Source organism: Vombatus ursinus, unplaced genomic scaffold (assembly GCF_900497805.2).
Source record: "Vombatus ursinus unplaced genomic scaffold, bare-nosed wombat genome assembly UNPS02014786.1, whole genome shotgun sequence".
Lineage (NCBI taxonomy): Eukaryota > Metazoa > Chordata > Mammalia > Diprotodontia > Vombatidae > Vombatus > Vombatus ursinus.
Window position 1 is genome coordinate 54,589,128 of NW_020954564.1, and position 25,912 is coordinate 54,615,039.

Consider the following 25,912-nt stretch of genomic DNA (forward strand, 5'->3'; position numbering starts at 1 on the left):
ATTGATCAGAGTTCTTAAGTCTTTCAAAGTTGCTTATTTTTATAATCTTGTTATCATTGTATAAGTTGCTTTCCTAGTGTCTTTCATTTTCATTCTGTATTAATTCATACAAGTATTCCCAGGTTTCTCTGAAAACTCTTTTGTCATTTCTTATAGCAGTATTTACTAATATTCCATTAATTCCTGTACCACAATGTGTTCAGCCATTCCCCGACTTATGGGCATTGTTTCATAAGTTTTCAGTGCTTTGCCTCTATAAAAAGAGTTACTATAAGTATATTTATATATATGAATTCCTTTCCTATTTCTCTGATCTCTTTGGGTATGGAAGCTTAGTGTATTGAAAGAAAGGATTTGCTGCTGAGGTCCCAACTCTAAGATTCTATTTGACAGGATAGTTGAATCTCAAAATATTGATTCAAACGATTGCTAAATTTACTAGGCACAGAATAGTGCTCAGGTTATAGCTGAGTACCTCTAAAGATTAAAAAGTTTTTGTTCTTATTACAGATAAAAAAACTATAAGCTTTTCTGTTAATTAAGTTTTAAATACTTACAATTTTATTTATTTCTTTTAAAGACATACACTCCTTTTCTTTATGTATCTTCTCTATCTTCTCACTCATTTTAGAGGATAAATCTAATGAAAGTCCATTACGTTGTAAAATCACACCTGCAAATAAACAAATTGTCACACAAAACATTTGAAAATGATATGGGTACAGATGAGAGACAGGGAAAAAAAATGAGGATATAATGAAACCTAATGGAAGGCTCAGAAAATGTGGAGTTCAATTTAGTTGAATTTTCTGACTTGTTCAAAATTAAGCCCCAATCCCTTTTCTCAACTTTGTTTTTGGAAATTTTTTGGAAATATTAACACATTTTCTTGACTTTAAGTTGTTTTCCAAATACTATACATGTAATATTTCTCTTTACTGACTTCTTAGGGTCCTGCAATGCTCCTGGGATATCATTCAAAACATTAATTTTAATTGTGCTGCTCTACAGCTGTAGAAGGTGCAGAATGATAGGCTGACCACCTCAGAACTTTTCATGAGCTTGAGGCAAGTCTTTCTAATTATGCTTAATGGTGGAAAATCTTTATGGTTCGTAAGGCTGCATTTTTGAAAATGGTCTAAGGTCTGAAAGAAAGGCTGGTGAATAAGGAGCATCAACCTAAGTAATGCCATTTGTGACTGAAAAAAAGGCTTAATTTTCCTTGTGTAGTTAGTGTATTAGGGAGGGAAACTCTACAAGAAGAATGTCCAAAATAGTCTGAACAATGGCAACATTGTTGGAATACCTGTCAAGTCTCCCAAGACAGCTATTTTAAGAGTAAACTCTCCTGTTACAACATTCTTTTTTTATTAAAAGCTTGCTTCCAGTTTTTCAATGAAGTCAAAATTATATATAGTCATATGAAAAAATGCTCTAAATCATTACTGATTAAAGCAATGCAAATTAAAACAACTTTGAGACATCATCTCACACCTATCAGATTGGCTAAAATGACAGAAGGGGAAAATGACAAATGTTGGAGGGGATGTAGAAAAATTGGGACATTAATACACTGTTGATGGAACTGTGAACTGATACAACCATTTTGTAGAGCAATTTAAAATTATGCATAAAGAGCAATACCAGTATTGGGTCTGTTTCCCAAGGTGATGGAGAAAAAGGAAAAGAACCTATATATTCTAAAATATTTATAGCAGCTCTCTTTGCGATGGCAAATAACTGGAAATTGAGGGAATGTACTCTGAGTGGGGAATGGCCAAATGAGTTGTGATATATGATTGTGACAAAATACTACTGTGCTGTAAGAAATGATGAGCTGGTTGATTTTACAAAAACATGGAAAGACTTCTATGAAATAACAAAGAAATGAAGTGAGCTAGAACCAAGAGAATGCTGTCAACAGAAATGTTTGAAGAATGATTGTGAACCAAGTTATTCTGAGTACTATAAATACTCAAATTAACTAAAAAAGGCCTATGAAGGAAGATACTATTCACCTTGAGAGAAAAAACTGATAAATAACACTATACATAGTATGGTTATACATATATTTATAAATCTGAATCAAAAGGTGGCCTTCTCTAGTGCAGTTGGAGAGTGAGACAGTTCAGAACTTAAAACGTAACAAAAAAAAATAAAAAGAAATAAAAGCCTGCTTCCATGTAAGAACATTTTGCATATGAAAATCTGAGTATAAAACAAATCAAGCTTGACTTCTACATTAAAATGAATTTGCAGAGTGAAATAAGTGGTTAAATTTATAGACATTAAATCTGAAAAGACCTTTACAGAAGCCAACATGTAAAACAATATTGCTGTAACTTTGTACACAGTACGTTTCGCTTTACATCAGCTCACGTAAGTCTTTCCAGGTTTTTCTGAGAGCATCCTGTTCATCATTTCTTATAGCACAATAGTATTCCATCATAATCATACACCACAATGTTTAGCCATTCCCCAATTGAGGGGAAAACCCTCAATTTCCAATTTTACATTACATCTCAATGTAGAACAGTTTCCTAGAATTTAAGCTAATTTAACTTATTAAATATCTAAGCATCTTCTATGTGCTAGACACTGAGAATACAAAAATGAAAATGAAGACTGTGCCTACCTCCAGGAGCTTACAGTCCTGTCTCCACTCACAGAGGTCCCCATTCCCCTCACTGAGACCTCCATCACCTCTCACCTAGATGCCTGTAATAGCATTCACCTAGTCTCCCTGCCTTAAGTCTCTCTCCACTCCAGCTAATCCCCCACTTATTTACTAAAGTGATCTGACCATGACAGCGCTTTATAGATATTAATTTGTTTGATCCTCACAACCCTGGGAGGTAAGGGCTGTTATTATCTCCATCTGACAATTCAGGAAACTGAGGCAAATAGAGGGTTGGTCACACAGCTACTTAATATTGCATACTTAGATATGTGCATGTCTCCCCCCATCAGAATGTACACTTCTTGAAGGCACTGACTTTCACACTTAGCATAGTGCCTGACACGCTGTTAGTGCTTAAGTAGTTGTTGACTGACTCAAAGTGAGCAGGGTTCATAGCCTGAATCTGCTATTTACTGCCTGGCGTGACCTTAAATAAATCCTTCCACTTCTCAGTCTCAGTCCCTCCTCTATGAGGGGGCTGAACTAGAACAGGTATCAAACCAGAGGCCAACGCCTCCCCACCCCCAGTGTCATCCTGCAGCCCACTGGAACCAAACTAAAATGTAACTGGTACACGTTTAACAAAATAAAAATTTAATTCAACATAGATAATGTTAGTTTGTGGTTTTCTTAGTTAAGATGCAACCTACATGGATCCATTTCTATTTGAGTTTTATACCACTGGACTAGACCCCACATGGGGTTGCGTAACTGAATGTGGGGATCATGAAAAATTTGGCAACGGTAAAAGGTTTCTGAACGTGCAATGACCAAAAATTAATTCAAAATCAAATGTGTGATGAATCTGAGGTGTTTCTGGCAGTGCTTACCCATGTTGCATCGCATGACTTCACTGAATTCTTGGTTCTGAACACAAAAGCGCACTTTGCACTATGTGTGCCATCACACCACGCAACACCAATGAAAGCTGCCAGAAACACCTCGTCTCAGAATCAAGACTATTGTATATAATGAATTGCAGTGTTTTTATTGTACACACAAAGTTTTCTGCTCTTACAGAAACAAAACAGTTTAATTATGAAAATAAAGACTTTTAATATTTTCCTACCGTCATTCCTCAGCATTTAAGTATCAGATTAGTATATCTTTGGATTTTATTGTGTTAGAATGTTTTATTTTGGGGGCAGCTAGGTGGTACAGTGGATAGCGCACCAGCCCTGGATTCAGGAGGATCTGAGTTCAAATCTGGACCTGAGTTCAAATCCGGCCTCAAACACATAACACTCACTAGCTGTATGACTCTGGGCAAGTCACTTAAAACCCAAATGCCTCAAAAAAAAAAAAAAAAAAGAAAGAAAGAAAAAAGAACAGAATGTTTTATTTTTTAAATAGCTGTTATCTCCTTCTTTTACAGAAACATGAATCTTTAATTGCAACAAGACAAAAGCCCTTTAATAATATTTCTCCACCATCACCGCTACATATGTATGTAAGTGTGAACATCATTTTTAAATTTTTATTTATTTATTTATTTTGTGAGGCAATCAGAGTTAAGTGACTTGCCCAGGGTCACACAGCTAGTGAGTATCATGGGTCTGAGGCCAGATTTGAACTCATGACCTCCTGACTTCAGGGCCAATGCTCTATCCACTGTACTACCTAGCTGCCCTCAGAATGTCAATTTTTTAAACAAAGAACAAACAAATGTAATTTCATAAATAAAGCTAGTATTTATTTGAGAAATTATTAGCTATATTTATTTATATTAGGACAAAAATATTTTTGGTTATGGATAAGTGGCTAAATTTAGACAAAAGAGGTAAAAATACTGATGACGATGCAGCAGAGTTTTTGCTACCAGGTTGTAGTACACCTAAATTGACAAGAAAAATAAAATATGTTGAATCATGTGGCTCTCAAGAGGGTGAAGTTAAAAGAGATTACTGAAATTCAAAGATGAAGTTGTTATATTTTTGACTGAGAGAAATCTGATTTTGTTAATTTTTTTCACAATGACTTATGGCTTTCAAAAGTGTGTTGTCAGATATTTTCGAAAAACTAAATGAGTTAAACATGTCGCTTCAAGGAAAAAAATTGTAACATTTCTGTTAAAAGATAAAATTGAAAGTTCTACTAAAGATTTTATAATTGAAAATAAACTTCCCAAAGATTTAATTATAAGAGTTATAATTGACCATCTGAAGTGCCTGGAGACACAGTTTCAGAAATATTTCCCTTCAAATTTTGATTCTAAAAAACTAAGTTGGGTTCATAAACCATACTCATTTGAAATAAAAAATATCAGTCATCTGACATTAAAAATTCAAGAAGAATCTGCCGAGTTATCAAGTAACACGTTAAAAACTTGAGTTTCCCAAAAAATTGTTTAATGATTTTTGGCTTGGGATTAGAACAGAATTTCTAACAATTTTTGAAATGGCCCTAAACACACTTCTGCCATTTTGTACTACATATTTACGCGAAGTGGTGTTCTCAGCATTGAGGATTATAAAATCAAAATATCAATCAACTCTGAAAACTATTGAAAACGTCCTACATCTTGCAGTATCAAATATTCCACTAAGATTTAATTCTTTATGTAAAAATAAACAAGCACATCTCTCATTAGTATTCAAATTTGCTTTGGTCTTTAACAAATGGTAAAATTAAATGTATACCAAAGAATTGTTTTAAAATAAATTTCTTTATGATTTATTCAGTAAATGTTTGATTTGAATACTTATTTATATACATATATACTGGGGGTCACATAAAAAAATTTCTCAGGTGAAATGGGATAGCAAGTCAAAAAAGTTTAAGAAGTCCCAGACTAGATGACCTCTAAGGCCCCTTCTCTCATTTAATCTATGACCCTACTAGAATAACTATGCCTGAACAATTCATAATCTTTTAGCCTAATGATAAAATTCAGTCAAGCTGGTCCTCAGATAAGAATCCATCAGTGGACCTGTCATGGTCTAAAGGTGTAGATTTCATGAAGCAATGGTGATGCTGTCACAGGATCACAGATCTACACCTGAAAAGCACCCAAGAGGCCATCTAGTTCAACCTCATTTTACAGATGGGAAAATTGAGGTGCAGGGACATTAAGTTAATTGCCCAAGGTGATACGGGTAGTAAGAATCAGAGATAGGATATGAACTCAGGTCCTCTGACTCCACAACAGGATAGGACTTTAGTGGAGTATACTGAGCTAGTTCTCTTTGAAAGAGATGACTAAAAACATAAAGATATTCAACATGTTTTTGCATGTGAAGTAATACATACCTTTTTCAAGTTTTTCAGGAATCTTTTCTTGCAACAACATTGGCCAAAGAGCAAGTGCAGGATTGATTTTATCTGGAGGGGATTCCACACTCTTTGGTGTAGCTTTCTCTGGACAATCAATTTTTTTTTCCTTGGGTGTTACATAACAAGCAAAGTTCTTTGCAACCAGATCATCATTAACACATACCTTTAAAATTAAACACATAAGTATTGAGAAGGAATAAAGCTAAATGACAGTTAATTCTGCTAAATGGTACCACAAACTTTAAGTGGCATTTGGCACAGTGCCTAATGGTAAAGAATAGCCTGCTTCGCCCCAAGGCCACAGATCAGGGAAGAGAGTTACATCTTCATCTTCTGAGATATCCCCAACTTCCTCAGTCCCACCTACTGCTAACTTCCAAGACTCCTCATAGGTCATTCTTTCACCCCAAATAACTTCTTTATATGTGTTTAGCAACATATCTTCTTTACCCTCCAAAAACCATTTGAAGTCCCCCTCTTGACACCTGACCTGGTCTTTCAGAGTAGTGCAAAGCTGGAGGAGCTGGGTTAGAATCCTGCTTGTGATACACTACTTACTCCTCCCTGTGTCATCTCGGACAGGTCACTTCACCTCTCTAGGTCTCTGTTTCCTCTTCTGTGAAATGAAGGGCTTGGACTAGATGACCTCTAAGTTACTGTTTGCGCTATGTTTATAATCCTTCATTCACATTATAAAATCCAGCATCATTTCAGTTACAAAAAGACTTAAGTGAGTAGTGAGAACTATCCCCATTTTCTCTTCTGAAAGTTGATATGAAGGGGTTTTTCCATACCATGATTTAGACCTATTTGGGGAGATAAAAATTTGGGTGTGAGGGGCCCTCCTCCTGGATGTTAAGAGGGTCACCTTAAACAATGGCATTGTAGGATATAGTAGGCCTGTGTCTAGTCAGATTTGGGGTAACTTTAAAAAATTTTTAATTTCTACCTTGAATCTTCAAAAGCTATTTTCTGCTGACCAGATCTGATTCAATTAAAAATATAGTGTCTTAGCATACACCCCAATTAAGATCCATAGCTATAATAAAATGCCATTAATTTGGACTGTATTGATTCTTATTTTTTTGGCAAATATCAACAGGAACTGGGATATTTACCTTTATCATAGTGTTCTCAAACTTTTTGGTCTTAAAATCTTTTTATACTCTTAAACTTCAGTGAGACCCCAAAGAGCTTTTATGTGGGTTACATATCTATTGATATTCACCATATTGGAAATTAAAGTGTCTTAGAAGTATCATGAAAATAATTTTGACATCAGAGACCCCCAGGAAGGGTCTCAGGGACCCCAGAGCTTCCAGACCACATTTTGAGAACCACTGCTTTAACAACTGATTGTTAAATAAATGGGGTTCAGACTGGTGATTCTATTAGTGTTAGAATTTTGGTATAAAACTCCTCTCTACCAATGTAGCTGCAGAACTTTAAAAACTTATGATTTTTAAAAATTTCCTGGGGCACTGAGAGGCTAATTTGCTCCAACAGAAGCCAAGATCTTCTTGACTCCCTCTACTCCACCATAATTCCTATCACTCTTCATCGACAATGCAAATCAACAGTGCCAACAAAGCTGACTCAGAAGTGTTTAAAATACTGCATAAAGGGGAAAAAACCTTTTAAAGCATCTTCAAGTATGTCTGAAGGTATTTATATAGATATGCCTAATTATAATTTTTATTTATTATAAAAGAAAACAGACACAATTTCTAATCACTTTTACAGTTTAGTCAGTCAAGAATGAGTTAATATGTATAACTTAAAGTAATGCAAATGCATTTTAAAAAAAATTTTATAATTCAGACTGATCTGAGTCTAAATTAGGGACATTTCACTGAACTACAAATACCTTTTTATTCTAATATAATTCTATTTGAAAACAGTCAGTTCCCAATTAACTGTCTTTGGAACATTCACTTATCTATGGTCAAATTTCTAAGGGTAGCTTGGCTTTCCCCTGCCATCCAGCATGTTTTTTCAGGCTACCAACTTTTTGAACAACAAGGGCTTGGCTGATAGAGGAGATAAGCTTTCCTACTTTCTTTTTGTCCCCAATGCCTCAATTCCAATTTTGGATATTTTTTAAAAGTAAAAGACAATCTGTCAAATCCATCACAAAGTTGAGAGACACATAAAAGTCAGTTAAGGCTATATTTCAAACATCATCCTAACTCAATTAGGACAAAATTTTAGTTTACTATAGCTACAAAATATTCTATTAATATAAGCAGCATTGCAGAATAACAAAATAGCAATCACTGGACCGGAAGAAGCATAGGATGAAACTCATAACTAGAATATGACTCAGGAAGAATATACTCTATTCAAAAGAAACACAACAGAGGGAGGAGAGCAGGACAACAGTTTATATATATTTAAAATTTCTAAAAATTTTCTGATAAACAATCTAATAGAAGCATTTCAATTTACAAAGAGGCTTATATAACTAATTATAAACTTGATATGTATAGTTTTTAATAGTTTGTATATGTTAAAGTGGTAACAAAACTACTCTTTGTTCCCTTCTGCCCTTTTTCTTCTGTGCACTGAAATAATGTGATAGCACATAAATATATATATTTGAGCATCTTTCCCTGTGCCGCCCCCCAAAAAAATCTGAGGATTTTAGTGGATTACATGCTCAATACAAGTCAACATTGTGACGCTGCACCTAAGAAAGCTAATGTGGCCTTGGCATGGCACCCAGAAATAAGGTGGTGGCAGGCTAATGCTACATTCTGTCTTGAGTAGGTCACATGTGGAATACTATGCTTTGTCCTAGGCACGACATTTTAGTTAAGACAAAGTAGGGTAACCAGAATACTGAAGTGACTCAAGTTCTAGGAATATGAGGTTAGAATTAGGAATATTTGGCTTGGAGAAAAACAGATTTAAGAGGGAAAATAAAGTATTGTTCAAGCATCTAAAGCACTGGCCTTTGGAAGAATTAGATTTCTTCTCTATTGGAAGGAAGAGGGTGAAAGTTGACAAGAGGCAAGTTTAGGCTTGACGCAAGAAAAAAACAAACTTCATAACAATTAGCCGTATTCCAAAGTGGCATGGGCTGGCTGCTTTGGGCAGATAACGGCTCCCCCTCACAAGTTCTATGAGGGCTGGACCTGATCATTAGAAGGGACAGGTAACAAGTAACAGGTGGATTCTATGGCTTCTGATGCTTCTTTCCACTTTAAAATTCTAAAAGTGTATGATTCCAAATCCAGAATTTTTTCCACTACAAATTGATCTTGACTTACCTTTTCATTTTTTATAGTTACATAAAGGTAAACATCAAAAATATCTTCTTCCATACCACATAATTTCGCTTCAATATGTGTAGTTGCTAAGTATAAATAATAGAAGTGTCATTTATATGGCAATAAAACAAAAATATCTTTGAAATTTCAAATTAAATATCATTCAACTTTTAATTTTTTAGAACTTATGACTATGCTAATTGGCATTAAAAAGACCATGCTAACAATCAGATCATTTTCTTTTGCACTCTTCTTTATACATCTATCACCTGGTACCTTTAACTTGAAAATCTCCCCTACTCTTCCCAGCAAAAGAAGTCCTAACAACCATCCATGATAACTCTCTGCAACCTCCCCCCAAAAAATGGCGGGGGGCAGTAAATAAGGTTTAAAATGAAGGCAAGGCATTACAGAAGTGAGAGAGAACGGGTCCTTGATGGCAGGGACTGTTTCATTTTCATCTTTGTACTCTCAGCGACTGGCACAGAGAAGGTACTCAATAACTGCTAGCTAAAATGAATGTTAAGCCTGAGAATTCTGGGCAAATGAATCTTCAGTATAAGGAAGCTCCCTACATGGGGATTCCTTTCATTATTATACTTTATGGGTTTGTATCCTTTGTTGGACCATCTTTACTTTTACTCATATGAACCACAAAAGCTCAATCCTTGGGCTTTTGCTCCATGCTTCTACACTAATTTCCTCAGAGAAATCACCTTTTTTACCTTAGTATTGTTAACTAAGTCAAACAAATGACTCCAGAGACAAATGTCTCATATATCCAAATGCCTATACAGGACAATTCTACTGAAATACTCCATCATTATCACTTGAAATGACTAAAACTAAATTCATCATATTCCCAACCTCTGGGCCCAAACCAGTGCCTTCCAAAATTAACACCATTTCTAGTAAAATGACAACTTCTTTCTTGTAACCTCAAAACGCTCGAGATTATTCTTCCTTCTTCCCTCTCCTTTGAAACTGATATCCAGCTAATCACCAAGTTTTGTCATTTCTTCCTTTCCAACATCTGTCAGATTTATCTTTGTAAATTCCTAGGACCAAGACCCTGACGTACTGGCCCTCCTGTCATACCCAGACTAGTGCAACTGTATCATAGCTCTTCCTGCAAATGCTGCAACGTTTTTCAGTATTTCCAAGATCTATGCTTGCATCAAAGAGGGTACCCCCTTTTACTGATACAGATCACAATCTTTCTATATATAGGTTTTTCATGAATTATAGTGGCTTTAAATTCATGAGATGACAGCCAATCTTCTGGTGATTAATGTCTTTGGACTTTGCTATGGTGGTCCTCAGACTAGAGGACATCAGTGCATTCCCTGGCCTATTCCTATAAAACACACACACATACACACACACACACCCCCGACACCCCCCCCCACCCTACTTATTCCAATATTTACAACTCTACTTGCGGTTTACACCAGTCCTACTCTCCTACAACATTTCGTGCCCCCTCCCCTTTCATCCATCTAAACAAATCCTATCCACCCAAGACCCAATTCAAGGCCTATTTCCTCCACATTAAAATTCCTACAATACTTATGGTGAATAGTATACAATTAACAATCTTGTAGTACCTCATAAGATATGCTATTTATTTCTTGTCTAACAATCACACTGAAAGCAGGGATCATGTATTATACACAGGCACCCAATCTACTGCTAGTTACAAAGTAAACATTCATATCCACGCTAGAATTACTAGTATGCTTTTTCCTACTCATGATATAAAGAAGCTAACTACAATTTTAAAATTCAGACATATTGACAAATTTAGGAAGAAAACAGTAATTTTTATGAAATCTTTAGTTATCTACATAGCAGGCCCTTCTCTCTCCTCTCTCATGAATTTGATCATTTCAGTGTTTGAAAAAGTGCCTTATCAAATTAAAAGTAACTATGATATGAAATCCAAACAAGTAAGAATGCATAATCATAAGGACTGCTTCTTCTTTTACTTGTCTTACCTTTTAGAATATTCTGAAAGTACTGAATAGCAGCACCATCCCATTTCTTAGCAGGTCTAGAAAAATATTGAACACAAATAAATTCATTTTTTCACTGTAAGGATTATCATAAGAACCACCTGATATTGATTGTTCTTAATTTTGTGGGTTTTTTGCATTAAATTTTAATATTGTTGATTTACTTTACTTGACTGTACTTGTTACAAAAGGGTTATCTTAGAAGGGGGAGTCACTGGGAAATGACTGTGCTGTATAAAAAAGCATCAGTAAACATTTAAAATATATATATATATACACACACATACATATATCTATCTATCTAATAGCCTGAATATAATGATAAGAGGGGATATAAAAACCCTTTCCCTCTGTGGGTAGTAGAGATGGTTTTGATGACCATGACAAGTCTATCCTATGGTGCTGCTGTCTACACTAAAGGAGAAGAACTGAACATTGCTATGCCTGGAGTAGCAGTCAGTGCCTCATTTCAGATCTTCTGTCATCCTAGTCACCCTCCCTCCTCTGGATAGTTATCAGTTTGCCAATTGTGACAACTAGAACCAAACACAGTATTCCTGGATACTGTCTATCCAGGAGAAAGGAGATTAGAACTAAGAACTTCGTTCCTATTACCTTACTAAGTACTATCAGCAATGACCCTAATTTGGATTGCAGAACTGTTCACATTTCCCTTAAGAATCCCTGTCCCATAAGAAATTTCTAAATAACATATTTAAGTTTTAATAAGCCTAAATTTACACTAAGACTTTTGGGACATTTTTGATACATACACACACACACACGTTACATGTCTATATGTTATACATAATATACAAATGATAGCTTAATTTTGTCTCTAAAATAAGCGCACAGGAAAGATGTTATATGTGTGCTGAATGTATGCCAGACAAACAGGCCTAGCAAGAGACTAGCTGCACCAAGTCATGAAGCATTTAAATAATGCAATGAATGACAAATCAAAAGGCTTCCTAAGGGAAAATTAAGTAGGTTCAGTGTACATTCTTACCTTTCAATGATGATTAGAGGACAGCTATCATGTTCTACTCTAAAATGTCACCGTCAAGGAAAGAATAATGAACTAGATGATACCCTGCATTTATGAGTTGAGTTGGAAGAAATGCTGAAACAACTCCCAAAGCAAGTAAAGGAGAATGAAAAGGCAGATCAGAGACAAGAGACGAAGGATAAATGAGAAGGCAGAGGCCAGGGAGGAGGTAAAGTTGTGACACAGCTGAACAGGGAAAGAAGTAAATCTGAAGCATCAATTAAGGAACAAGAAAGTGGTAGAAAGGGCAAGAAGTAGAGATTGGCTAGAAATAACATATCAGGGAGAGGAGGACAAGGTTGACAATGACAGGGATAAATAAAAGAAAAAACAGATTACCTAAAGGAGTTAAGGAATAAGAGACTATAATCCAAGGAATCATGTGAGGCAGAAATAAGCAAGGCTAGAAGAAGAGCTTAAGTATCATCAGAAAATAGCTCAGTAGCTCAAGAAAAGGATGGCACGGCACGACGAGGTAAAGACGATATGGAAAGGAAGCATCACAGACAGAGAAGAGGCCACAGGAAAGGGAGACAAAGTGACTAGTGGAGAAGGAAAGAAGAGAAGGTGATGAGTGAATGGGACTCAATAAATGTTTGTTGAACAGGAAACAGAAAGAAAAAGGGGTAAATTTGAAAATGAGAGAAAGAATCAACACAATGTTACAGGGAAGCAGAGTTTTTGAAAAAGAAAGAGAGTAAAAGAGTAGCCCAGGAATAGAAACTATTTGCATTACAAATGTCTTACAATTTTCAGTTATTCATAATAATTAGAATAACTAGAAGGAACTTCAAGAATATACTCGGGCAACCATAAGCTCAGTTATAGACAAATTAAATATTAGGCAGTATAGTTGGAAGGTTCATTCTGCCAAGTTTTAGGGAACTTTTGCTCAAGTGAAATATGAAAGAATTTTATAAAAGGAAACAGAATATACAGGATTCACACATCATACTAAAAATATCGCTTTGGCAAACCTTAACACCAGTGAAAAGGTGTAATCTAAATATTTTACATTTGATTAAAGAATATAAGACTATTCAATATTTCTAAGAAGCCATACTTACACGATTTCTGCATTATCTTCACTGAAGTCAATATGTAACGTGACTGGTTTTGTGCAGTATAGTCTAAACTTTTTTGCCCTATAAGGAAGTCGCATGAAAGCTTCTACTGCAACTCGGATGCTTAACAATAGCAAAACAGATATAGATTCATTGCATAAATACTGGGTACAAAGTAAACACTTAATAAATGACATTTCATTCATACATAAAAAGGTGATAACAATAAAATATTTCTCTCAAACATGATTAATTCAGGGCATTTACAGCTATATAAAGAACCCACACATAAATCAGTACTTCTTTTTGTCAAATTAAATCTCAAAGGGTTAAAGAACTCAGAGTCATAACATCTAAAGTACATTTAGGTAGCAAAAACAAAACAAAAATGGATAAAAATTAGAAGGTTCATTGATTAATAAAACATTTTAATTCAATTTTTAGTACCCAGTACAAATTTTTATCAAGTATTTTGGCAAATGAGCACCTCAGTTATACTATTTGCTAACTTGGTATGTAACAGGTGGAGGGATGGGGCATTGATAACACCATATTCAACATTTTAATCTCAATTCTTCTAAAACTTATGACAATCTGTTTTCCAACTAAAGTGGTCCCTTAGCATTTGTAGTATAATCATCTGCATGAATAAATAGTTACTTACATAACACAGTTAACGAACTTCCTTAAACATAAAGCATCTCCTATCTCTTGGATAACTTAGGTACTCTGCTGTTTGGAGGTTTCATATTAGATGCCAAATAAGGTGCCTTCAAAATCTAATTCTATCATTCTTTTGCTTGGAAACTAACCAAATTTATGGTGTGACAGTTTCTCAAAAGAACCAAACTCTAAGAGAAAATCTAAATTATTTATGCACCTGTTAACAAAATAGCTCCCACTAAAACAAGAAAATTAAACAGAAAATAAGGAAGGTTCTAGCAGAGAAATAGATCATCACAAAAATCACAGAGCTAAGAGAACCCTTCTCTCTAAGTCTACATGGAGGTTCTTTATTACAGCCAAGCTCCCTACAGGCATAATTCCAGGATTTGCATTTTTTCAGAGCTGTGATGTCCTAGTTTTGATTTAAGTACAGCCTGCAAAAAGATGGGTAAGAGAAGAAAAGTATCCTTTGTCTGATCCCTATGGCCTACTTTTTCCTCCAATCACTGAATACAGAGTTGAGCCAGCTAGTCTTTCCTTCTCAAAGCTATATAATACCAGTTCCTTTAATCTTTTCACCAAAGACCTTGTACTCCAATACGTTAATATGCAGATTTAAAATTTTTCCTAAAAAAAAAAAAAAAAAAAGAAAGGCTCACAAAGTCTACATACTTCTTTGATTTTACAGGAATATATTTGGCAAAATCCACCAGGAAGCATTCTGCCAAATAATGGTCTGCAGAGGACATGATTGACTTAATAACTGCCCTACACCAGCACTTCAGTTCCTGACAATAAACCACACAAGCCTGCAAAAACAAACAGATAAAAGTTTCTTGGTTGTATATTAACATCACAAATCACAGAATCAAAGAATTAGAGAACTAAAAGAGGCACTGGAGAATATTTTATGCAAACTCTTTATTTTTGCAGATAAGGAAATCGCAATTCAGCAAAGCTATTAAAGTGACTTCATCAGTGGCACAACTGAGGATAGAAACCAGCTCTTCTGACTTCTAGTTCAATGCTCTGCACACTACTACATCTTGCTGCCTCTTGACTTGGGAAAAGTTTTGAAGAAAGAGAAGAGTAAAGGAAATGTATTATCACTTCAAATAAAAAACAAGTTTCAAAACACAATGCCTATGCTTAACTTCAAGGTAGCAAAAAGACCAGTAGTGCACTGTATATAGTGCTTTATCAGTTTACACATCTCTTACCTCAAAACAACCCTGTAGGTTTAGCAATACAAATATAATATCCATTTCATTGATGAAGAGGCTGAGGCTCAGTGGATTTAAGGGATTTGATCAAAATCATACAATTAATAAGTAGTGCGGCAGGACCTGAACTCTGGTACTCTCTCACATTCATATTCACACACACACACACACACACACACACACACACACTCCCTTTCTCCCCATCTCCATCACTTGAGGTTTTTTTCAAAACAATTTAGTCCATATTTCAAAATTATGTTGATAAGAATACTTACCTGTCCTTCTTCCAAGAGTAACGGCTTTACTTTTTCTACATCTTTATATTCACTATTATAGAAGGCATTCATTTCAATATTTAACTTTTGGTATTCCATTTCATGATCTAAAAAGGCACCACATCCTTTTATAATAACCCAGAAGCATCCAGGATCTTCAATCTAGTTTTAAAAAGAAACAAAATTAGTGATTTTAAAGGACCACAAAATATATAAAATCTCCCTATCATGATATATATTTCTTTTAAAAAGCCTTCAAAATATAAATATACTTTTAATAGATCTCATAATAATATACATATAACACATGTATTATAAAATAATATCTAATAGACCTCTTTTTCATTTCTTAAGGGATCTTAAGAAATCTTATTCATTTCTTAAGGGGAAAGGCTTATGAACTGAATAGCAGGGCAAATTAGCCAGGGGAAGAAAACTAGAAAAGTATTAGTATATTATAAATACAAATAGAAATGACTTCTTAATGAACTGTACCTTCTCTCCACTCCATTTGGAAGCATCAATCTGACAATATAAAACTCTAATGCAATCAACGTCTTAAGTTTTTTTTTTTTAGTTTTTTTTTTATACTCCTGTTATTTCATGATGTCCCCCTTCTGAAGCTCTGAACAGACAATTCTAACTGATGACCTAAAAGCTCAGTCATCAAAGAAGAACCTAATGAGACTTCAGCTAACATCCTGTTCTCTGTCTGCAAAGATTACGTTACTGAATCTGGTAATGGTAATGGCTAACAATGCATTGTGGACACATTTAACCAGTCTGCCTTAAGACCAAGACAAGCCAAAAAAACTAGAGTGCAGTGCGTGATTATGAAACAGTTTTTCTCTGATGAAGATAAGGTACTTAAACCACCATTTGGATATAATAATCTAAACAACTTCACCAACTGGTATAAATCATGTCTCTGCTTAAGCTCAATATATTGCTTATCCACCCTTAACACCACTTCCAAACACATAGGATTGTAAAAAAATAGTCCACAAAGTCCTGTAACTCTATCCATAATATTAAACCATCAAAGCTGCTTTTTAATTTAGACATATTTAACATTAGCAAAACCCCAGCCTTTCAGAATCCTGCTTCAGCAAAATAAATGCAAGGCATGAGTTTAAAAATTAGCAAAATGCATTGTTCCTGGGAAATGCAGGCTCCATTTTATGCGGAACACAGAATCCACTTTAAAGGCCACTTTTCCAAATTATACAAGAGCTACTAAAAGGATGTAATACTGTTGACAACCCAAGGAATACACTGTTTGGCTTTCAAATGTCAATTAAAATGCAGTTCATATTATTCTAAACCAGACCGAAACTAAGTAGTTACGGGCCCTTGCAAAAATCAGAGCCACCATCCAAATTCCCCATTCATCCTTATTCTTTCATGCTACAGCTAGCATCATCATCTCCCAGGCCAATGCAAAGTGCCAGAGCTGGCAACTCTTTATCAAATTTCCACAGACCTTGAGTTCTGTCTGTTAGCATCAAAAAGATTACATCTAGTGATGTATGAAAGTAATAGAATATTACTGAGCTGAATGAAACAACGAGTGTAAGGAATTCAGAGAAACAGCTTAGGAAGACTAGGACATAATGTAGACAAAAGAACCAGAAGGACAACACATGCAATGACAACTGTAAATGAGAACAGCACCACCAACTGAACTCAGTGGAAGCTTGACAACCCATCTTGGAGAACAACTGATTAAAGGTTTCTTTCTTGCCAGTAAAATGAAGTAAAATGTACTTCCAGTACTGCCAGTAAAATGAAGTAAAATGACTACACATGTGGAATATGGCAGAATGACCTCTGTGTATCTTAGTCTCGCTTAATTGCTTTTGTTATGAAGGAGAACTCTCATGGAGGGTGTGAGGTATGCTGGGGAATGGCTGCTGTTGAAAACAAAGAGCATTAAATATCTCTGACGAGTCTGACAGCCAAGCTAAATGGGTAACTAGCCTTCAATGGGAAAGTGGTAAAGGTACAAGGACAACACTTACCACGAGAATTGTAAACTACTAAGATGGGAAAAATTGCTCTCAATCTAATAAAACAAAGTGAAGAAAATGTCCGTATTCATAACCCACAGATCCTACTGCTAGGTATAAACCTTACACAGAAAGGCCTCACATACAACAAAATAGTTTACAGTGAGCCCTATACTTAGAGGAGCTGGCAGCAAACGGCCCTTGGGAAAACTAGGATCCTGCCTTTTGTAACTGTAAATTCAGATTTGATTGGATTGAGTTTTCCCTAATCTAAATTGTAATGTGAGCTCATTTAAAGTCTGGGCAGCTAGGTAGCAAAGTGGATAGAGTGCAAGGCCTGGTGTCAGAAAGACCCATCTTCCTGAGTTCTGGCCTCAAATACTTACTAGCTGTGTGACCCTGGGTAAATCACTTAACTCAGTTTGCCTCAGTTTCCTTATCTATAAAATTAGCTGCAGAAGGAAATGGCAAACCATTCCAGTATCTTTGCCAGGAAAATCCCAAATGGAGTCATAAAGAGTTGGACACAACTAAAAAACAACTGACAACTTTTTTTGTAGTGGCAAGGAATTATAAACAAGGGCCCTTCGTAGAAAGACTGACTAAACAAATTATGATATAGAAATGTAACAGAGTACTATTGCTTTGTAAGAAATGGTGCTAATATGGAAATATGTTCTGCATGACTTCACATATCTAATTAATTTCATAGTGCTTGCCTTCTCAATGCCTAGGAGAGGGGCTGGAGAGAGAGAGAATTTGGAACCCCAAATTTAAAAAAATGAATGTTAAAAGTATAAATATAAAAACATTATGACTATGAAGCATTCAGAGAAATATGGAAAAGCTTGTATGAATTTATGCCAAGTGAAATAAATAGAACCAGGAAAACAATATATACAACAACAAAAACACTGGAAAGAACTATGGCTGTGGCTGTTATTTGACACCACTGCTTTAAAACAGTACATTTTTAGACAAAATCTCTATCCAAGGATTAGCTCAACTAAAATGGCAAATTAAATTAACTCACCTAAAAACTAAAATTTTGCCCCAATTTGTAACGGTAGGTTTCAAAAGGACTACAATTTTATAACTAAAATTTTTAAATTGGTTTTTAGAATAGTTACCTTAAGTATGAAAACTTCAATCATTTTCAGCTACTGAACTATTCTTCATCTGCACAGCTCACTCTAGCAAAAAAAAAAAAAAATATATATATATATCATCAACTATTAGAAATAAATTAAGTCTGGATTAAAGCCCAAATCTTTATTCCTCCACCTTAAGGAATTCTATTTCCATAATTCTCTTCATTCACAGTAAACACTCCTTCCTCTGCCCCTGTCTTCCAAGTCTGCTCCTCTGGTCAGAAAGCTTTGAAAGTTATTGCTCTCTCATAGAAACAAGTCCCAGACTCCCGATCTCATCAATGTGGATTCTTCACCCACTTGTGCAGATCCTAACCATGCTGTGTAAATCTCCTGGCTTTCAGAGAATGCTCCAAAGGATCCTTTAAAGAGGCACCATTGGTTGTAATAGATGACTATCTCTGGTTCTTTTAGTATTTCATGGACACAACCAAAAATGCTTTTGTAGTCCTAAAGCACATCATTAATTCAAAGGGCCGAAGACCCCAGTATTCTCTAGTCTGTACCTAGGCTACGCAGAAGCCTTTTAAAATTAACAATAGATATAAAATTATAAACATTATACATTATAATAGATACGTAATTATAAAGGACAGATTTTTATCTGTCCATTTTTATGGACATTTTTATCCATTTTTATCTGTACATTTTTTAATGTACACTGGGTTTTAAAAAAGTGCCTCCAATGATGACTTAAGAACTACTATTTTGCTAGTTTCGTTTTTTCCAGTTATACTTTTTTTTTTGCTTGCTACTCAAATTAAAAAAAAAACATATTAATTAACAGTTCTGTGCCTTACACTAGTTTTACAACCATTTTCTCATTTATCAATTTGGAAAAGACCTGGGAGATCACCTAATCCAACCCTCTCATTGTAGAGAGGGAAGGTGGCTCAAGGACACTTAGGGAGAAGGTGAGGAGAACGGGGAGGGGTAAGAGTGGTTCTCTATACTTTACTCTAATAAGCTGGACCACATTCCATCCTCGCCAACTTTCAGACAACAAAAGCACGTTGCAAACACACGACCATGCAGCTGCAACACTAGGCATCTCCATCGCTAAAACCAAGCCATGGGAGCCTTATCATAGCTGGATCCTTCCCCAAAGCAAGCCCTGCTTCCCCTGCACCTCCAGCTCAGGGGAGCCTTCGAGGGTGCTTCTCGAGAGTCCATAGAATTCCTCAGAACTCCAACGATGGGGTCACTGCTCCTCAAAACTTTCCGGTAGCTCAGCAGGTCAACCTTTTAGGGACCCCTCCCAGGCTACCCAGACCACTCCCCCCGGACAGCCTGACACAAAAACCCCTCGAGGGTCTCTCCCCTTTTCCCCGGTGGTCTTCAGTCCGGAGAGACCCCTCCCCGCCCCCCACAGACACCCCAACTAGCAAGGCCAGCGCCCTGCCTCTCCCCAACCTGGCTTAGCAGAGCACTGCAACCCCGGAACCCGCCAGCCCTGCAGACCCCAGACCCCCAGGTGAGGGGGGAGGATCTTCTCCCTCGGCCCCTTCAGCCCCGTGGGGTCTCTCCTGGCCCGCCCCTGTACCTCTCCCTGACCTGCCCCACCTCTACGAGGCCGCCCTTGGGGCAGTCCGAAGGTCCGCGGAGCCCCCGGGGGTCTCAGTCCCTGGCCTCCCCCCCACTCTTCCCACAGAAGTAGCAAACTTGCCTCGACCCACGGCCACCCGCGCTCCGGACAAGCAATGGCCTCGGGACCAGCCCGGGCTCCCAGCTCCAAGCCCCACGTGGACAGTTCTACAAACTGCCACCTCCCAACGGCCCCCCCACGCTGCGCCACGGCAACGGGCGGCGACGACTCCCGCAGAGCCCAACGGTCAAGAGCCTGCTGACCGAGGCCGGAACAGCCACACCTGCGCAGCTGGGGGGGGGGGGGCCCGCGGGCCGCGAGGGGGCGAGGCCTGAGCCGCACTGTGTCCTGAAGGGGCGGAGCCAAGAAAAAGAGGTGTTAGTAAGGAGAGAGATTAGCAAAGGGGGAGGTACCTGGAAGGGCCTGGAGTTGTTAAAGGCAAAGGGCGAGGCCACTGAAAGAGCTAGTAAGGGCGGAGTTGCTGCTAAAGGGAGAGAACCCTAGAGGGCAGCTAGGTGGCGCAGTGGATAGAGCACCAGTCCTGGATTCAGGAGGACCTGAGTTCACATTCGACCTCACACACCTAATACTTACTAGCTGTGTGACTCTAGGCAAGTTACTTAACCCCATTGCCTAACCAAAAAAAGGAAAGCAAACAAATAAAGGGAGAGAACCTGCAAAGGAGCAGGAAGGAAAAGGAATAAGCATTTGTTTTGGCCAAGCACTGTGCTAAGTGCTTTTTTTAAAAACAAATATCTCACTTCAATAAGTCAATAAACAGTTAATGAAATTTATTAAGCACCTACTATGTTCCAGGCAAAGATCCTCATAACAACCTTGTGAGATAGGTGCTATTCTTATCCCCATTTTATAATTGAGGAAACTGAGGAAAGCTGAGGTTAAGGGACTTGCCCAGGGTCACACAGTTAGTGTCTGAGAGCAGATTTGAATTTAGGTCTTCCTGACTCCAGACCCAGCACTTTTTCCATTGCCCCCAAGAGCAAATAGGTGGGGATGAGTAAAAGAATGTTTAGTGAAAAGGAATATCTGGGGAAAAGGGGAGGGGGTAGGAGTAAGAGCCTTATCTGATGGAGTCAGATTGAAAAGTCTAGGGTCAAGACTGTAGTTGCTGACACAGGAAGGGGCATTTTGGGTTCACTCAGAGAGCAAAGCAAAGCATGTGTGCCAGAGCACACAAAGCATCACGGTAGGTTAAGCTCAGAGTGTGCCAAAATGTCTCTCTCTTGATTGGCCAATCCAGGTTTTAGGCCTTTCTCAGGTCTTGGGGGTTTGGGGAGGGGTTCACATTCGACTGACTCATTCATTTGTTCATCTAATATTTATTAAGCACCTACTGTGTACAGTTCTGTGCTTGGTTGTGGAGCAGATTCAAACCTCAGTTAAACCTGGGTTCCTTGTCATCATGGAGTTTACAGTCGTGTAGAATAACCCAAATTCTGATAATTATAACAGCATTACATGAGTAACACAAGTACCATATGACATGGCATCAAAAAAGACATTTGAGTCAGGAGGGGGGAAAGAGAACGTTCCAGGCACATGAAAGAATTAGAGTGGGAGGGTGAAATCGCGTAGTGCTGGAGGAGCTGAACAAAACTGGGGGAGAGGGGGGAGAGGAATCAATGGAAACTGGGACATATTTGAAATCAGGAGTAGAGCAGTGAGCAACACAAAGGGAAAACTTCTGAAGCATACATAATACACTTAGATCCAATCAGCCAACAAACATCGTATGCTTATTAAGTAAGCCCAGGGGATATACAAAGAAAGGGAAAAAACACAGCCCTAGCCCAAAAGGAGACAATGGGGGGAGACAACATGCAAATGACTTTATTTACCAGATAAGAACCATGGAAATGGGAAGGTCGCCTCGGAGGGAAGGCCTCCTGCAGAAGGTGGGATTGGCACAGAGTGTTGAAAGAAGCCAGAAAAGCCAAGAGGCAGAGGAGAGAAGGAAGAACATTCCGGGCATGGGGGACAGCCTCTGAAAAGCAGGGAGGGTCACGTGAGAAGTACAGCAAGGCCAGCTGCACTGGATCATGGAGGTGGTGGCGCAGTCTTGGTTGCAGCTCCCTCCCTAATGCCTCCCCCAGACCCCGCCTGTGGGGTAGTTTCTGAAGGCTTTGGAATGGTAGGCTGCCAGCCTGTGGAGGTCTTTAAATGTTAGGTTTGTATTTTACACCACAGGCAATGAGACGCCACTGAACGTTTTAGATAGGGCAATGACATGGTCAGATATCTGCCTTAGGAAGTTTATTTTGGCAGCATTTGGAAAGGGTGGGTTGGAGAGGAGAGAAATTTAAAGCAGGTAGAATAATCTGGAGAATATTTGCAATGGCTAAGAAAACCCATGGCATAAATTGAAGAATATTTGTTTACATTACAAAAATACATTTTGCTTTACAAAAGGATTCATTGCAAGTTTCCCAGTAAGCATCTCATCTGTACTTTGATAGATTTATGATCTCATAGGTGTGGATCTAAAATTGAGTAAGAGAAAAAGTAGGCTGGACCACATTTGGTAAACTGCTCAACATTTTTGCTGATTCTAATCTCTCCTTGCAGTAAAGGCCATCTTTGTAATCCTAGTATTCTCACAGTGATGCCATATGACTGTGAATCATGACTCTCCAAGGGCTCCAAAGGATTTTTACAGAGGAAACCCTCTAAGGCAGAGGCATCAAACTCAAGTTAGAAAAGGATTCCTGCAGGCCACACATTATCTTGGAAAACCATAAACTAATATTATTTATGTCATATTTTTATTTTTTAAATGTTTCCTAATTATGTTTTAATCTGTTAAATTGTAATTTAATGTGTTAATTCCAGGAGTTGTGAGGACAGTAAATTTGGCATGTCTAAGGTATGAAATGAGATAACATTTGTAAAACCCTTTGCAAACCTTAAAAAGCTATACAAATGCCAGCTATTATTATTGTTGTTAAAAGTATGAATTGGTTTACCAAAACTTGATCAATCATCAACACATTAATTTATTCAACAAATATCTCATTTGTGCTGAGGGATACAAAAGAGATTTATGGAGATAAAGGGCTGAAACTGCTTTTCTTTTAACATCCAAGGTCTTCTTTGCTTCATGACCTTTCATTCACTCATTAAACCAATAAAAAATTTCTTAAGTGCATAGTACTAAGTGCCAGTAGATGGTCTCTAGATGGTGTAGATACAAAGACAAAAAAAAACCAAAACAGTCCTTGCCCTCAAAAAAGCTTATATCATATTGAAGAACGAACACTATTGTAAGCTAAGCCTCATACAGATTTAGGCTGAAGCTTGAGACTGAATGAAATGCGATACTTGTAGACCATATAACATTTAATTAAAGAAAGTCCATGTAGTAGCACTGAAAGGATATTCATCAAGGATGGAACGTTGGTTCAGGTGGGCACAGCTCCCCCTTGCTGCTCCCCTCTGCGTTTACAACTGTGGCATACCCAGACCAGCAGGGTACACCAAACCTGAGGAGTTCCTTACTCCTCAGTTGGGCTCAGACCACCAGGAGACTAAGTCAACTGTTTAAGTTTAAATTCCCTGGACCACTTGAGTCTTGAGAATGGTTTCATTGCCTTTTAGGGAAAAACTAGCTTATCTCCATGGCAGGGGTGTTAGTAGATGTTAACACTGATAAAAACATGCAAAAATATATACAATGAAAATATGATGGGGGCAGGGGAGGGAGCACTAGAAACTGGAGGGTCAGGACAGGCCATGTGTCTTGAGGGAACCTGGGTCAACTAGTACTTATTAAGTGCCTACTATGTACCATGTGGGGCAGCTGGGTGGCACACAGTAGATAGTGTTTGACCTGGAGTCAAGAAAACTCATCTTCCTGAGTTCAAATTTGGCCTCAGACACTTAATAACTTTGTGATCCTGGTTAAGTCACCTAACCCTGTTTGCCTCCGTTTCCTCATCTGTAAAATGAGCTAGAGAAGGAAATGGCAAACCACTCCAGTATCTTTGCTAAGAAAACCCCAAATGGAGTCACAAAGAGTCCCACATGACTGAAAACAACCAAACAACAAAAACTAACTAGTATAAACAAAACATGTAAAATTGGTGGTAGAACAAGAGCCTTATAGCCTTTGGCTCTGGGTCTGCAGAGCAGTTTTCAGTGAACACTGATCGCTGTCTTGTCTAAAATGTTTTCTTATTTTTATAACTTAGGTTACAGACTGAGGTGCCATGCTTTGCAATATACCTTTGCCCTCCTCAAGTTTACAACCTAGCTGAGTAGCTAGCACTAATTCTTGAAACAGAAAACATTGTTAAAACAAGGTGGCACTGACCTTAAGTGTGAACTTCATGTTCAAGAAAAGGGAGAGGTTAGAGTGTCTTAAAGAGCTGAGCTCAGCCTGAATAGGCTCTATAGAAGCAGATGGTTATGGGCACAGGAAGTTAGAAGACCTAGTTATATAATCCATTGCTGTTTGCATAACAGCTGGCACATCACCATACTTGGGGGATGATATGGGTGATTTAAAAAATCATCCAATCCCAGCATCCTTATCTCATAAAGGAGTGAACCAAGGCCTACAGAAGGGAAATTACTTGCCCAAGTTCACTGAGCTCATCAAAGGAATAAACGTAACCAGAACCCAGGTCTTCTGATTTCCCATTCTAGTTTTCATACTATCACAAACACTGTTAAGTAAATGTTGAATAAGTATCTTCTGATGATGTTGTTAATATTGCTAGTTTTAAATGTTATCTTAACATAGAAAGTTGGGAAATTGGGTCCTGAAAGAAGGTCATTCCAGGATAAGACCCCTTAAATAGGGAGGTGGTAAAGACATTTTATCAGTTGGATTGTACCCCATAACTAAAAGTTAGCATAAACGGAGGTTTCCTCCAAAGTGAGACACCATTAAAGATTTTCAGAATATTTGCATACAGTATATCCAGGTTTTTAGAATTGTGGAGGCTTCTTTTTCATTTTCTTAGGATTCTTTTTTTAATCATTTTAAAAATTAAATTATATTTTTTTAAATCAGCAAAAATCTGCCTTCTCTCCCTCAACCCACAACCCTCCTCCTACCCACCCCAACTGAAAATGGAAGAAAAATAAAATCCCAGTGACAAACATATCCATATGTATGTATATGTACATATACATATATAGGCATATATTATTTGCTATATGTATATATATGTGTGTGTATGTATATATATCATTGTGCACTTTGACTCTTTCACCTACCAGGAAGTGGGAAGCGTATTTCATCATTAGAACTCTGGAATGGTGGTTGCTTATTATGCTGATCAGTTTCTAAGTGTATCAAAAGTTGCCTATCTTCATAATATCGTTGTCATTGTAGAAATTATTCTCCGGGTTCTGTTTGCTTCATTCCGTATTCACACAAGTCTTCCCAAGTTTCTCTGAAACCATCTCCTCCATTATTTCTTACAGCACAATAATATTCTATCTCATTTATATTATTGATTAATGTTAAGAGCTGTTAAGGGATCCCCTGAACTTTAATTTTTGAGTTGCCATATTTTCCAGAAACACTAGATCCAGAGCAAGCAGGAGGCCCAGAATGTATCAAGGACAAAGCCTCCCCCACTCTCCAAGTTGACATAATTTGTTGTTAGCATCCCCATGCTGGA

At 37.4% G+C, this 25,912-nt stretch overlaps 1 protein-coding gene across 2 annotated transcripts in view; it reads right to left on the reverse strand.

Moving 5' to 3' along the window:
• Positions 1–25,912, reverse strand: part of LOC114047028 (putative ATP-dependent RNA helicase TDRD12) — an 82,168-nt gene that overhangs the window by 45,770 nt on the left and 10,486 nt on the right. For both annotated transcript variants that reach the window (XM_027867688.1, XM_027867687.1), the window contains exons 2-9: positions 18,656–18,718; positions 15,517–15,678; positions 14,691–14,827; positions 13,356–13,475; positions 11,223–11,278; positions 9,226–9,311; positions 5,930–6,116; positions 558–673 (exon numbers count right to left, since the gene is read on the reverse strand). In XM_027867688.1, the coding sequence (XP_027723489.1) occupies positions 558–673; positions 5,930–6,116; positions 9,226–9,311; positions 11,223–11,278; positions 13,356–13,475; positions 14,691–14,827; positions 15,517–15,678; positions 18,656–18,679 (888 nt within the window). In that variant the 5' untranslated portion in view covers positions 18,680–18,718. The remainder of the gene's footprint in view (positions 1–557; positions 674–5,929; positions 6,117–9,225; positions 9,312–11,222; positions 11,279–13,355; positions 13,476–14,690; positions 14,828–15,516; positions 15,679–18,655; positions 18,719–25,912) is intronic.